The sequence below is a fragment of the Furipterus horrens genome, unplaced genomic scaffold, assembly GCF_987537825.1.
Source record: "Furipterus horrens unplaced genomic scaffold, mFurHor1.1.pri manual_scaffold_3, whole genome shotgun sequence".
NCBI classification, from domain to species: domain Eukaryota; kingdom Metazoa; phylum Chordata; class Mammalia; order Chiroptera; family Furipteridae; genus Furipterus; species Furipterus horrens.
The window spans coordinates 205,728,981-205,744,590 of NW_028327173.1; the positions used below are offsets into that span (position 1 = coordinate 205,728,981).

General features: G+C 55.6%; 1 protein-coding gene across 1 annotated transcript in view; it reads right to left on the bottom strand.

The window, feature by feature from the left end:
* Positions 1-228: 228 nt before the first annotated feature.
* The window catches only part of SYNE3 (spectrin repeat containing nuclear envelope family member 3), a 73,304-nt gene continuing 57,922 nt past the window's right edge, over positions 229-15,610 (bottom strand). Inside the window, exons 12-18 of the mRNA XM_090271362.1 lie at positions 15,429-15,590; positions 15,124-15,296; positions 14,577-14,712; positions 12,998-13,159; positions 11,297-11,446; positions 10,295-10,333; positions 229-669 (exon numbers count right to left, since the gene is read on the bottom strand). Coding sequence (XP_090127488.1) covers positions 469-669; positions 10,295-10,333; positions 11,297-11,446; positions 12,998-13,159; positions 14,577-14,712; positions 15,124-15,296; positions 15,429-15,590 — 1,023 coding nt within the window. The 3' untranslated portion in view covers positions 229-468. The remainder of the gene's footprint in view (positions 670-10,294; positions 10,334-11,296; positions 11,447-12,997; positions 13,160-14,576; positions 14,713-15,123; positions 15,297-15,428; positions 15,591-15,610) is intronic.

Consider the following 15,610-nt stretch of genomic DNA (forward strand, 5'->3'; position numbering starts at 1 on the left):
TTTGTCCTCACTGTGCCTAAAACAAGAGCCACCAGGCGCTGGGTGAGGCCCTGGAGTGTTGGTCTGTGTTGACAGCTCACTAACATCTGGAATGGGGGCTGGCTTCTGGATAAGAGGCTGCCATCCAAGTGACATGTTACAGTTTCCAGGGCAGACTGCAGACCAAGGCCACCATTCCCAACTACCAATGGATGCCACCTTTGAAACCATGCATACTGAGCATTTCCATACAGAACATATAAAAATCCTATACATTATTCCTGGTCACACATAGTACACATTTAGTATAAATAGACGAAGACAACACCGTATAAAAAGTAGTTTTGTGCTGGGAACATCGACACAGGATTCAGACTGGGCGGCTCTGCCGTCTGGCCTGCCCTCGTTCCAGTGTCCCCTGTGCCCTCAGGAGGAACCCAGGCCTGATGGAAAGTTGGAGAAGAAAGTCACCTGTGTGCCCCCAGTGGCCTAGGTGGGCGGAGGGCCGTTGTAGCGGAGCATGAGCGCGAAGGAGCGGGCGAAGTTGTTGGCCAGCGCGCAGCTCCGGCTGTCCTCGCCCACGGGGAGCAGGAGCAGCAGCAGCAGAAGCAGCAGCAGCAGGAGCTGCAGGGGCAGCGCCACGCAGCACACCTTCTGGAACAGGGCGCCTGGGCTGCGCCACCGCGGGGTCTGTGGAACCAGAGAGGCAGCCATGAGTGGGGGTGGGGGGTGGGAGTAGGGGGGTCGGTGCTCGGAGTGGGAGGGGTGGGGCTGGGCGGACCCCAGGGGCAGCGGTGGCTCTGGGCCGGCCCTCTGACCACAGGGGTCTGTGTCTTCCCCGCTGCGGCGTGGGCCCAATGTCAGCTTTGCCAGAAAACAAAGACCCCTCTAGTTTCCTCAAACCGTTCAAAGCAGAAAAGGAAGAACAAATATATTGAGTTACAGGCTCTGCAGATTATTATTATGTAAAGCACTGTCTGGTTGTGAGTCCCAGGAGGGAATCTTGAGGTCACTCAAGTTCTCTAAACTTCAAACTCCTCATCTATAAAAAGAGGTAATAATCATACCTACCCAAAAGAGCTGTTGTGAGAAAAAAAAAGAGATAGGACCTGCAACATAGTAGGGACTCAAAATTGCTGTCCTTATTGTTATTATGCATTGGTCATATCATCATCATCTAAATCACAGTCACCACCGCCATCACCATCATCTTCATCATCATCATCATCACCACCACCACGTTCGTCATCATGTTCTTTACCACCACTTTATCCTCCTCCTCCTCCTTCATCACCGTCTTCATCATCCACACCATCGCTACCACCGGAGGCCAGTCTCACAAGTCCAAATGCCTGATGGACATCTTTCCTGCTGTGCCCATAAAAGTGGCCGAAGGACTCTTTCTAAATCCTGAAGGGACTGGCTGGGTTGTGCCTTCCTGGGAGTGCAGGGCCAAGAGCTGGCTGCTCGGGAAAGCGGAGGCCCCCAGGCACGATGCGGCAAGGCGCAGGCAGGGCCGGCTCTTAGAAACCTGGCTGACTCGGTGCCAATGCACTTTCTGTCACACATCAGCTCCATGACCTTGGGCATGTTAATGACTTCTCTGAGCATCTGTTCCCTTCTCTGCAAAATTGGGATAAAACAGCTACCTCCCATTGTCTGGGTTGTGGTGAGGACTAAAGCAAAGTATATTTACACACCAACTGAAGGGTAAATAAGCTCTGACTTGTAGTACTATCATTATAAAATCTATCCACTGGTTCCCTGCAGAACCAAAGGTTCCCTCTCTAAGACACCAGAAGTTACAATCGAGGGATGATGGTCTTGGTGATGATGGTGGGGATGAGGAAGATGATGGTGGTGGTGGGGATGATGATGGTGGTGGTGGGGGTGATGATGGTGGTGGTGGGGGTGATGATGGTGGTGGTGATGATGGTGGTGGTGGGGATGATGATGGTGGTGGTGATGATGATGGTGGTGGTGGTGGTGATGATGACGGTGAGGAAGATGATGATCGTGGTGGTGGGGGTGATGATGATGGTGGTAGTGATGATGATGATGATGGTGGTGGTGGTGATGATGATGGTGGTGGTAGTGATGATGATGATGGTGGTAGGGATGATGATGCTGCTGGTGGTGATAAGAAAGGTGATGGTGATGGTGGAGGGGGTGATGATGGTGGTAATGAGCAAACATTGCTAATGCAGATATTTCTGGGAGGTTCCTACCTGGGGACTTCTGTCTCCACCTCTCACACTGAGTCACCTCACCCACTGTCCGGCCCCAACTATCTCCTCCAGGCCAGGAACACTCGTCTCCGTGCCTCCGGTCTCAAACGTTCTCACTTACCAAAGTCCTTAGACACTTTGTAAAAAAGGACTTCTGATAACGCACACAACAGAGAAGCTCTGCTGGCTGCACTGACCGCAGCAGTGACTTCAGGGGCAGGGGGTGCAGTCATGTGAGCACCGTACACGGGGGGCAGGGGGGGGGACGGGGCAGTTAGCCATGGGGCTGGGTTGGACCCGGCTGGGGTGTGAGCTCTGCCCACCGGCTCGGCTCATGTAGGGGCAGCCGCCTCCATTTGTGGGGGTCTAACGTGACTCCTTGACATTTCGGGTTGTCTTTGCCTGATTCCAAATCTCCAGCCCAGCTGGGAGCAGCGAGGAGGGTGAGACAGCCTGCTGGGGGCCCTGCCAGGCCTGGGTTCGCACCACAGCCACAAGCCTGCAATTGATGGCCTCCCAAGTGCAGAATGTATTTACAAGCGTTCACTTTCTCTTCGCTCCTCCACTTGCTGAGCTAACTCTTTGCTTCCTGAAGTGAGGAGTTGGGTTTTGGCCATGACCCTCAGGGGGGAAAACATTTTTGAAGGTCTGAAGTGTGTTTACATTAAGAAGTGTTGTGTGGGGGGGTGTCTTTTTGAAAGGACTCCTACTGCCTGCCCAGTGGCTGTTTACTTAGAGTTCATAGCCTCACTCTGAGGGACCTGAATTCTAAAATGTTCTTTAAAATAAAAGACACATTTTAATATGGTTCTCTAATGCTCATAAAAAACAAACACACTCACAGACAAGGCACAAGCTGAGTTTTAAGTAGCCAACAAAGGAATTGACCATCGCAGCTCTTCCCAGGTCTGGAAGCTTCTCTGTCCCTCAGTTTCCCACAGAAAGTACTACCTGTGCTCCACCCCGTTGGACTTACCCATGACACAAGGGGCTCCCTCTGGATGTGACAAGTCCCCTGTGCAGGAGGCTATGGGAGCAAAGGGGTTACAGCCCTTCATGGTGGGGAAGGCAGGAGATGCCGCGTAAGGTAATTACTGGAGAGAGTTTTGCGCAGTTCAGGAAGATGTGACCTAATCTTCTGCCATTGGTGAAAGGTTTGGAATTCTGGGTTCTAAGCCTGGCTCTGTGTGACCTAGGATAGGCCGGTTAACCTCTCTGAGCCTCCGTTCCTTCATCTGCTGGGGACACGATGCCTGCCTACCAATGTTGTTAGGAGAAGTGAGGCGGGGCATGCCGTGCTTCATGTGCATAGTTGGTGTTCAGTAGATGCTCAGTGCCTTCCTCCTCTAACCGATGGCCACTGGGGGGGGGGGGGGGGCAGTTCCTATGAGCCCCACAAGCTTCCGCTCCCCCAGGTGCCAGGCTCAGACACCATCATCCTCTCCAGCCCCATTGGAGAGAAAGTACCGCTTTCCTTAAATGCCACCTCTTGGCCCCTAAGGGCCCTCAGAACTCCCTGCCACAGGACCTTTGCAGAGGCCACCCCTTCTTTCTGGAACTCATTTCCCCCTTTTCACCAATGTACCCGGTTAGCTCCTACTGACCATTCTGACCTCAGCTTGTGAGTTGTTACCTCGGGGAGACGTTCCGGGCCCCGTGACCGGAACAAGCCCTGATCACACCTTCTCAGGGCGCCCAGGCCTTTCCTCCAGAGTCCTGATTCAGGGCTGTGCCCCGCCAGACACCCTGGAGGCTGGGTTCACAGTAGTTTGGTTCATTGCTGTACCCCCAGCAGTGCTTGATAAATATCTGCTGGACGACCAAAACAAGGAATCAAAGGCCTTCCCTTCCTGTGCATCTGGCCATCTGCTCGTCCCCTGGTGCCCGTGGTAGGACCACGCCGACTGACCACCGGCTGTGAGACGCTCTCACTGGCCAGTGGTTCCCCAGAACACAGGGCACCTCGTTAATGAGCGCACCGCAAGCACCCCTCCAGGCCCTGCACGTGGCGCTCTCTCTCCCTCCCTCCGGGCTGCCTGAGCCCCGGCACAGCTGGGGGAGGTGGGCCTCCTGGGCCCCTGTCGCAGAGGAAGAGACCGGGCCCGGAACCAGCCCAAGGTCGACAGGCAGGCTCCTGTCGCCAGCATCTCTCTACAGCCCGGGCTCCGCCTACCACCCCACACAGCGTCTCCCCTAAGAAACAACTCAGCAACCATAGAATCCCCCTGGGCCTCCGTTGTCAGCCAGCCTGGGACGGTTGACGCCGGTCCCACCTGGCCCAGGGCCCGAGTGTGGGACTTTCAGGGGCTTCCCGGGAGCTGGTCTCATTCCCCACCACAAAGGGGCTTCCAGTGCCACGAGCCGAGGTGACGGACGGGGCCAGCTTTCCTCCGGCAGCGCAGGACGGGCCAGCCCAACACCCTCATCACGGTCTCAGCCGGCTGCGAGCTCAGTCCCCTCGGGCCCCTCTGACGGGCTGCCGTGCCACGTGCTGGCTGCCTTCCTCTCCCGGGGTTTCCTCCAGACCATCTCCAGAATGTCGGGGGCCCACCGCGTTTCCCCGGCGGCTCCACGGAATCTTTGGGAGCCCACAGTTCCCCTGCCAGGCCCTGCCCACGGCGCCTTGGACGCCTTCTTCCCCAGTTCTCGGTGCTAAAGCTGAGTCACAGCCCGAGATGCCCTTCCCATGAGAGCTCAGCGGTTCGGGGTAGCTCCCACCCAGGGACAGGTGGCAGGGGCTGGGCTGGGGCCGGGTTCATCCCATCTTCTCGTGAGGGTGGCTCTGCATATGATGTTCAGGCCATAGCACTGCACTATTCCAGAAGCCCAGGTTGGCTCAGAGAGGGGCAGGAGAGGAGAAGGCCTGAGCTGGCCTTCTGGGGTGGGGGCTAGTTGATTGGTGGGAAATGTCTCTGGATGATATAGTTGGAGTGGTGGGCGATTTCTGTCATTATTCAAGCAAGGATGAAGCCTCATTCAGGAGCAGATGTGTGGGCATAAGGTTGTCTTCCTTCCTTTTCTCTCCCCTTCCCCTCCGCTCCCCTGCCCTCCCCTGCCCTGCCTTCCCCTGTCCCACCCTGCCCTCCCCTCCCTTCAGGCTCAGGCTCTGAACCAGGACTAGAACCAAGGTCAGTGAGGGTCCAGGATGACCCAGAGATACCCAGCTGGGGAAACCAAGTGGTCATAATGCTTCCACAGGTAAGGGGATCATGGTGGGTGTTGGGGATGCGGTGAGGCCGCCTTTAGACCTGTGAAGTCTGAGAGGGTCCACGGGATCCCCAGGCGGACATCTAGCAGGAAGTTGGACCTTTGGGACTGAAGTTAGGTTAGGATAGACCCAGGCTGCAGACGGACCAGAAAGAGTGAGAGGCTTAGCGTCAGAGAACAAAGCCATGGTGGCAGAAGGACTCGCCAGCAACAGAGTGACTTGTGAGAGGGTCAGAGGCCCTAGAGACCCTGGGGAAATGACTGAGGACGAGGCACTGTGTTTGCAGCATGTCTAAGCGGTGGCCCCGGAGCCCTTACTAGTCACAAAGAAATAACAGCAGTTTTACAGGGGAGAGATCCAGCAGACACCACCCCCATCTCTTGGTCACATCCCCAGCGTTGGGGTCATGTTGACATCATGGGTCTCCCATAAGATGCACTAAGAACACATCCTCACTCTGGGACATTCCTGCCAGAAATGCACAGCCCAGTTCTAATCATGAGGAAACGTCTAGGAAACCCAACTTGAGGGACATTCCACAAAGCATCTGGCCTGTACTCAAGAAGGTCAAGGCCAAGTACAACTGAAGAATAGTTCCAGCTTAGAGGACACTAAAGAGAAGTGATAATTAAATACAATGGGTGGCCCTGGACTCAGGAGAAAGGTCTATGAAAAAGACTGAAAATGGTTCATTAATACAATGGAATATGCTTCAGTGATAAAAAGAAATGGGGTATCAAGCCATGTGAAGGCGTGGAAGAAATTTAAATGCACATTGCTAAGTGAAACAGGTAACAAGGCAGTGGTCGCCAGGGGCTCTGGGGGAGGGGAAAAGGGACAATAAAAGGAGCACAGGAAAGTTTTAGTATCATGCTCTGTATGATACTACGGTGGCAGATAAATGGCATTATACATTTGTCCAAACCCATAGATCGTACACCACCAAGATGAACTCTAAACGAGGGACTTTAGTTACTAATGAGGTAGCTGGATTGTAACCAGCGTACCATGCTAAGGCAAGATATTAATAATAGAAGAAACACTTTTTAAAGGTTACCGAGACAGCTTAAAATTTTTGTGTATGGACTGTGGATTAGGTGATAGTATTTCATGAACACCGAATTGTATCAGTGCTGATTCGGATAACTAAAAAAGCAAAAAACAGAGAACCAAGAGAGGGGTGCCTATGGTCATTGTCACCAGGGAGCATCAAAGACCAGGCATATGGTCTAGCACACAGTAGGGGTTATTGGAAACATCACAGTCAGTGGGAGAGGAAGGCATTACCTAACACGGAAAAGTCACTGATGCTTTGAGATTTGGTGTCACGGTGTTACTTCCGCTCTGAGATGCCGGTTGTGAGGGGCACCATTATTTTATATCGCACTACTTAAAAAATACTAACAACGGAGATGGAGCACCTGATTGGAGACCCCGCATCAGGCTGGCACACCAAAGACCTGTTCAGGGGGAACAAGGACTAATCCTACCTCACAGAAAAGGGAAGCAAGGAAATCTGAGGTCTGATGTTGGCACTGGGTGAAGGGCAAGAAACAAAGCTCTTCCCTGGGAATTGGAACCACAGGCTGGGTGGGGGTGGGGGTGGGGGTGGGGGAGAAGCCAGTCCACATCCTCCCTGGAAGAAATCAATTGAAATAAGATACCCCAATTCGAGAGATGTGAAAATGCAGAGAATGAGGGGCCTTAAAACCTATTGTACAAAATCGGGCCAAGTAAATTAAATGCCACCCTCAGGCCGGGACAACCCAGAGGCCACAGTACCGAGTGCTGTCCACACCTGCAGACCGGTGCACAGGCCCTGCCCATCACCCACGCAAATGGAAACACTGGCAAACCTGTCCCTCGGCTAACGGTCCGCTCGCTGCCCGGGCCAGGGCAGAACTTTAGTTGACTCGCGGCCCATAACTGGCAGAGCAACTTTATTTCGTGTGTCTGAAAGCTGCAGGCGTATCTCGTGGCACTGAGCCGGCAAGCGTGTGGGCAGCTGCGAATTTAATAAATCTTAATTATTCTGTTTATACAAACAAGCAGGCTGCAGGCCTTGACGTACGTGGCTGGAGCCTTCAATGGCTTGTGCACGGAGAGAAAAAAGCGTGCAGAACCAACTGCTCATAAATAACTGGCTTTGGGGCAGGTTTTTCCCCCCTTCCCTTTCGAATAAAAATAATATATGAGATGTTTTTGAGTTGGCAAGAGTACAACCTCTGAAGACAGTGCCTATTTTCTACCTGTCGGGCCTGCCTATGCATACGTGCATGTGTGTGTATATGTGCACATGTGCACATACCCCTATGCACACATGCACACACCCTGACTGGGAAAAGGAGCACCAGAACCAAGCCAAAGGGAGTGTCCCCCAACACAACCACTGATCCTTTTGCTCTCAGAAACAGAAGCAGTGGTGGTGTCTGCAGAAGTCTCAGGGTCCGCACTTCCATGGCCATTAAGAACCTACTGTCTGCTGGTTGTTACAAGAAATCTGCCTGCCATGAGCTCTGCGGCCCCTTCTTGTACTCATTGCAAAACTGTGGCTAAGGAACTTGCCGACCATCAAAGGCACTAACGGTGGATCCCAGATTCCAATACAGAGCATAAAGCAGTGGTTCCAAAGGCCAGCCGCTTCAGCCTCACCTGGGGACTTGCTAGAAATGCAGGTTCGTGGGCCACCCCAGACCTACTGAAGCCACAGTTCTGGGGGAGGGACACAAAGTCTGTGCTGAAACAAGCTGTCTTATGAAAGAGCCCGAGACGGTGTCTGTAGGTGGGCCTCCAGATGCTTCCTTCCTCAGGGCGGACTGAGACCTGTTAGCTCAGAAGCCACCTGGAACCAGACTCAAACACGCACACATCCCATTGTTTTCAACGCAGGTCAGATGAGCAGGTTGTTTTTTGCCACTTGGAGCCTGCCTGCTTTGTGTACCCATGAAACTGTGCCCAATGTCTGCCATCCACAGATAAGAGAAGACTCCAAGCCGCGGCTGCTCTTGGAAGCTCCCTGACCCGGTGCCTCGCCCCTGTGCTCAGCAAGACCAGCTGGAGGTGGAAGCCCCCTCTCCACCCCCTCCAAACCCTGCCAGGATGTTCAGGCTACCAGGGCGGGGCTTTGCTCTTGTGTTCACTGAGGGATCTCCAAGGCCTAAAATAGTGCTTGGGACAAAGTCAGCTCTCAGCCAATATTTGTGCAATGACTGACTGACTGACTGAATGAGGAAACAGGAGAGAAGCATAGGTCTGTGAATACTCCACGTTAACCCGATTACAGACTGCTGAGAAGCTGAGCTTGCGCCGGAGGGCTGGTGCCAGCCGGCCAGGTGTCCCCTACTCAGATATACCGAGTGAGCACTTACTATGTGCTACGTGCCAGGGGACCCGGACGTGGCTCCCTATGGACTCCAGCCTGGGAGCTGTATGCTGAGGGCTCCCAGCCAGTGAGGGGCTTCAAGTGTGAGAGGTAGAGGCAGCCTAGACACCTGGCCCTGGGACCCCCAAGTCCCACCAGGAGCCACCAGGCTGGACTATGTGGGCCACGGGGTCCTTCCTGATGCTCTCCCCTGTTTCACGAGGGGTCTCTTTGTTATTCTAAATTGCAGGGCAGGGAACCAGGGCCTTGGGATCTCTGATGAATGTTTACATGCAGCAGTTTGCATGATCTTTAAAACTAGTTCATGAAGTAAATAAGGTCGCGGTCATAGTTCCATTTCACAGATGGGAAAGGTGAGCCCTAAGAGGCAAAGCAACGGGTCCCAGGCCGCTCAGCTGACTGGCGTGGGGCCAAAGCACAACCTCAGTCTCGGGACTGCACCGCCCAGTCCAGGGGACACCCTGTCTTCCAAACATGCGAGACGTGAACACCATCTGGGGACCAAGGAGAAATCCTGGTCTGCAAAGCATCTGGAAGCAGATTCTACAACAGGAGAGGCCTCGAGGGACCCAGAGCACTTGGGGGCAGAGCAGGCTGGAGGTGCATCTCTCACAGGCGATGCTGAGCAGGAAAATAGGTATGTTCCCTTGGAAAGGGGGCACTGGGGACATGAATGTACATGGGACTTGTCCAGAAGTGGGGAGACCCACCAGGCTTCAGGGGTGCTTTCTCCAAGGCTTTGGAGACAGAGACCCCAGACTACTCTGGAGACTTCGCTGAACACGTCATTCCAACTTGTTGCTTTTTGGTTTTGTCATGCTTATAACGGAGGTGACAATGCCCATGGGTGGCACGGGATATTTAGAAACACCCTAACCATGGTTTAGCACAGTTCACGGCACACACTGGATGGACTGTATGCAGCATCTAGAGTAATAACACTGATTACTCATCATTATGAGGATTGCTTCTGCTATTGCTACTGCTTTGGCCCGTAAGCCCCACGGGAGGGGCTCAGAGTATATCTCGGGGGGGGGGGGTACGAGGTAACATCTGCCTGGTAGAATGGGAAAGGCACCCCGCCCTTTCCTCTTCCGACCCCCACTGAGCCCCGATTCCTATTTACCACTCAGGTGGCCACACTGTCTACTTTGGAACAGCCCATGTTTTGCAGGACAGCTCTGGTTTACACCTGTTGTTACAGCATAATTATTAAGGGCATCCTTGTTCACTCCTCACCTTGTCCTGTTTTCAGATGAAAAATCCCTTTCTCATGTGCTTGTCACAGCTCAATACACTCCGCATACCCCTGGGGCTTCCTGAGAGTGAGGACCTGGGGACCAATACAGTGCAGCCCAGAGCTGATGCTGCATAAATGTTCCCCAGGCTTCATGGAACCTTCCAGAAACCCCAGGAGTCCCACCCCAGTGTTGCAGGCCCCCAACCCTCCAGACGTCCTGCCCTTCAGCCCTGTGGAGCAGATGGCAGACTCCGTACCTTCTGGAATCCCGTCAGCAGCCCCGGAGAGCCCTGTGTCTGTTATTTTAGGGAAGGAGAGGAAAAGGAAAAAAAAAAAAAGAAAAAGTTAAGTGAGTGAAACTGAAGTCCCAACAGAGCCTGTAATGGAATATTCATTTTGTCAGGGGAGCGTTTCTTGAAAACTTCTGGTCATCTGGACAGGCTGAACCAGCAGGTGATTCGATTTAATGAGCTTTTTAACGCACTTCAGGCCCAGGTGGGACTCTGTCTGGGAAAGCCTGGGCCGAGGCTGGCGGGCACCGCCACCAGGCTGGGGCTGGGCTGACACCTAGTGGCCGATTCGGCCATTGCGAGGCCAGCGTCCTGGGTCCTGCTCACGCTACCCTCCGAGCCTCCGTTTCCTCGTGGCTTCTCGGGGAATAAGAACAGTACCTCCTTCACAGGGTTGCTACGCGGACGAGGCATTTAATAAAGGCTCTTATTAGCTATTATTGTTTCGTAGGAGGGGACCAGGGGCCCAAAGGGGGAAGACGCTTGCTCCGAGTCACCGAGCAGGCGAGAGGAGCCAGGCAGAATCCCGGGCTCCGTCCCTCCCGCCCCCAACAGCGGGGTGCATGTCAGTGCTGGTTCTGCCATGGCCCAGCTCTGGGACCCCCGTTCTGGGGACCGGAGGTACAACTGTTTGGGCAAAGTGCTGCCGCGAAGACGACTGATGGGATGACGCACATAAAGGGTGCAGCTTAGAGGCAGCAGAGGGCTCCTCGGACGTTCACTGTGACAGTCCCTGCTGCTGGCACCAGAGGCCCAGCCTTGCAGGGTGGCAGAATGGATGAAGGACATCTGTCATCCGGCACCTCGGACCCGGGAGTCTCCCTGTTCTATCTCTGAGCAATCCCCTCAGTCTGGTCTGCGGAGTCCCAGGGTGGAGTGGGTGCGAGCCCACCCAGGTTTCCCAGGGGAGCTGGGACTCAGCCATGGTCCCCTCCCCCGGGCCCGGGACCTCAGTGTCCTTCGACCTACCAGCAGCTGGCTGCAGTCCTTGAGCTTGGACTTGTACAGCATCCACCGGTAGCGCAGGTCCTCCAGCTCCTCCAAGGTCCCCCTTGCTGGCCCGAGACGAAGGAGGTTCTCAAAGAGATGCTGACCTTCCGGGACCCGAGCCTCCAGTTCCTATGGGGGAAAGGCAGTGTCACGTGCATCTTCCAGATGGCCCAGATGGCCCCACTTGGCTGTAAGGAGGAGCTAATCAAGGCTCCCTGCAGAGGAGCTGACAGAAGCTGTTAAGTATCCCATCCACGCAGACGCAAGCCGAGGCCAGGCCGCTGCTCTCTGCGATGGAACAGAAGGGACCCTGCAGGACAGGGCCAGCTGCACTGCTGACCTCCATGGTCACGTCCAACTCTGACAGTCTAGAACCAGGTCCTCCAGAGGGGCTGACATAAGAGGTACAGTTATGAAAGCTGCCACAGCTGAACACCTTCTGTTGTCATGTCTGAGCCTGGTAGAGCGAGGCCAGGAGTGGGATTTTTCTACCGAAATGGAGCACTGTGTCCCCCAGGGGGACACCGTTTATTCTCGGGATTCCTGAGAAGTGATGTGTTGTGGGGCTTTGAAGAAGACTAAATCCAAGAGCCTGGGCCCCCATTCTGGCTTCGGATCCTGGCCCTGCCCCATCCTACTAGCGGTGTGATAAGGGTACGTGGCTTAGCTTCTCAGAGCCCCCTGGAAGGTGACCGCTACAAAGGCAGCAGGTTCCCCTGGGCAACCGCAAGTCGTCTGCGACAGGGCTGGCGTTAGGTGGTGGCAGCAGGAAGTGAGAGGAGGGAGGCGGGGGGGACTTCCAGGTCATGGTCGGCCAGGTCATTGGGCCACGCCTCTCACTGAGGACAACATGTTAGAAACATTTAAAAGGTATTACAGAGGCAGAACTATGTAGTTAAAAAAAAAAAAAAAAAAGAAACCTGAGGTTTGACTACAAAGAAATAAAAATAAAAGGCAGTAAAGAGTTAACAAGAGACCAAGGCCCGTCAGGCTAAAAGCGGGGCGAGGGTGAAAGCCAGAGCCGGCAGCCCCGGCACGGCCCGCTTTGCCAACAGGACACCGCCTGGTCTGGAAGAAATCGCTGGGAAACAGAACTTGCCTCTGGCAGCCCCTCAGGGCCATGGAAGCAAAAGTCACCGTCTGGGCCCTGCCGAGGCCGAGGCTGAAAACCATTCCCTCTTTTCGCTGAGACGCCCAGGGCTCCGTCATTAAGGTAGAAAATGGCGAGCGCCTAGTTTAGACAATTGTAGTGAGAGGAGGCGGAGACACAGTGAATTTAGGGGGTGGAATCAAGAAGGGCTCGGTGACTCGTTCCAGGTGGCAGGGACAGAGAAAGATTTGTGGTAGATAGACTGCCCAGCCGAGCTCACCCCCAACTGCCAACCTTCGGCATCATGAGATACATACATTTGTGGCTGTTTGAAGCCACAAATGGTTGGTTTGTTACACGGCACAGCTGAGTGATAGCCCGGCGGGGCTGAGCAGTGATACGTTCCAAGTTGGAACACAGAAGCAGGCTGAAGAGATGAACACATGAACGAACAGTTCTTCCAAAACGTTTGAACCAGCCCAGTTTTAAAACCATTATGGATACACAAGCGAGAACAGCTCATGAGTTAGGTGGGTGTGCCTTTCTCTGGAAGGACTCCCTGGTGGCAAACACGCCGATGGTGTACACACCTGCAGCCTCGTCTCTCTGGTCCTCGAGTCCTCGGCCGTGGCCGTTCTCATGGCAATGATTCTGACCAGCTTAGCATTTTCCACCTGCAGCCACTGCTCGAAGCCTCTCAGGAGCTGGGGGGAGCCTTCCAGGCCGCCTTCTGCTTCCCGGAGCGGGTCTGCCTGCAGGAACGCACGGGGTGTCCAAAGCATCAGAGGGGAGAGCAGCCTGTGGGCCCTGTGTCCTGGGGACCCGTCTGAGGCAGAGGGAGGGGGTGAGCGAGCATCGGGGTGCAAGGCATGTCACTATGCAACGTGGCCTGTGTGTAGGGGTCAGGGACATTCCTCACGGTCAGCTCCCTGGTCTCCCAGTGGTGGCCCCATCGCGCCTGACCGGGATGGCTGTGACCATGGTGACCCCCTACCACTCTGTCCCCCACCAGCTCTGTAGCTGGAGTGACCCATCCAGCTTGCACGTCCCCTCCGCTGAGCCGTCCCTGACACACCTCAGGGGCTTCTCACTGTCCTCCATGGGGCCCGGGAGCCTCAGGCTCCGGTTCTGCCCGACTCTGCAGCTCATCCTCTGGGCCCGAGCCCCGATACACGTCTCGGGCCCTGGCACCGCGCTCTCTCCCGGGGTCTCTGCCCACTCTGTCACCCCTGCGGGGAACGCAGCCCCCTCTGCTCCTCCCCTTGACTCCTGCCCCCACTTCCTTTCTCCCCAGAGGGCTTCCCTGCCCCAGAGCGGGGACGCGGTCAGGCTGCAGCTGGCTCCCGTAGCCGAGGCCCCCCTGCCACCACGCACCACACTCTCTGTAAACCCGCAATCACCCGTGGGCACCTCTCCCTTGTCTCTCAAAAGGTGCTCCGAGGCCCTGCAGCAGGCGGGGCTTGTGGAAATGCAGACTCATGGGGCCCACCCAGACCTACCGAATCAGAGTCTGCCTTTTAATAGTACCAGGGAGCATGTCCCCCATGAGAGTCTGCGCCAGGCTCTGGGTCCTCTGCTGCAGGAGTGTTCCTGTCTTATTCAGAGCTATGTGCCAGCCCCAAGCACGTGCTCAGAACACGGTGACACTCCTAAGGCCTTTGACGGGGAATGGGAGAATGAATGGAGGGACCTGCTGTCTTTGAAGAACGTGGAGTGATTTTCTTTTCAATGGGCTTCCTTTTCTAAAGGCGCCCAGGGGACAGGACAAATGTGCAATGTAGTTAGGTTAGTTGTTTTTACAAAACGCAACTTATGGCACAAAACATCCCCATCTTATGAGATTTCAGCCTGCAATTGCGGGCCAGTAGGAAGCTCTTAACCCCAACCCTCTCCTCCCCGCAGGGCCATGTTTCTGAGGCATGGGGACCCATCTGAGGGATGCCTGGGATTGGGGTCTCTGAGTTCCTCTGCCTGGTGGCACAAGGAAAACTTGAGACACAGCAGGGCAGGCTCAACGAGGCAGGACACAGCCGAGTCCTGAGCTGAGCATGGGCCCCGGGTGGGGTTAAGGGGAGCTTTGCTGGATGACCTCCTCCCACTCCTGCCCCCACCCCTAACCACTTGACTTGGGGTCTGGCCCCTCCTGGAAGCCCCACCAGACAGACTCACCTGCCGGCGACGCCTGGAAATGGAAATGGGGTCCATGGGGGTGATGAGAAATCCAGTCTTCGGGATGTTGTTGGTGAAAACCATTTTTGTCCCTGAGTCCAGTTCTGTCCTCGGCAGCTGCCGGTTTCTGACGAGGCTGAGGAGACAAATCCAGCCCAGTCAACGTGGGGATAGAGGTGATGGGGCCTCACCAGGGCCACAGCGAAGTGACAGAATTAGGGCATGTGGTGGTGGGGTGCTACTTCCCTTCCCAAGTCCATGCCTGTCCCCCAGGTTTGCCAGAGCATCCCCAGATCACATACTTGAGACCCATATCACAGTCCACACGGCACAGCTGGACCGGACGCCCCTCCCAGGCTGGGCCGTCTCCCGGCACTAACCGCCCTGTTACAAGGCCACGCGGGCCAGACGGGAGATGCCCGCAGGTCCCTGGCACCCCGCCGGGGCTGCCCCGGAACCCCAGCCCCTGTTCGGTGGCACCGGTGAGCTCTCCCCCGACGGGAAGGGCGAGGCCCCTAAGCAGCTCAGGGCCCAGAGGCCGTCTCACCTCAGCACGTCCTCCTGCAGCAGCCGCAGGGCCTGCCACAGCTCCGCCAGCTCCCGCAGCTGCTCCTGGACCACAGCAGCCCCTCCCGGAGAGGACTTCTCCATCACCAGCCGGCCGTGCACTTCGGCCAGGGGCAGCTGGGCCTGCTTCTCTGGGAATTCTTCCAGCAGCCTCTGAAGGACACACAGACACGCACACGCACACGCACACACTGTGAGGTCTTGTGGGGGGGCCTCTGCTGCCCCGTGTGGGAGCTTCGGTCTACTTTGGGGGACGCAGCACCTCTGCAGGAAAAGCCATCTTACCTCAACTTCAGCCTCGCGGGACTGGGCATCCCATGGGCCTGTGTCCCCCAGGTACGACTCCAGCTTCTGAGTGACCACGCCGACCCACTGCCGCAGCCCCAGCAGCTCGTGACTAAAGGTGCAGTGCTCCCTCACGCCCCGCTGGCACCTGTCCACGAGGTCCTGCAGCACAGCCCCAGGGG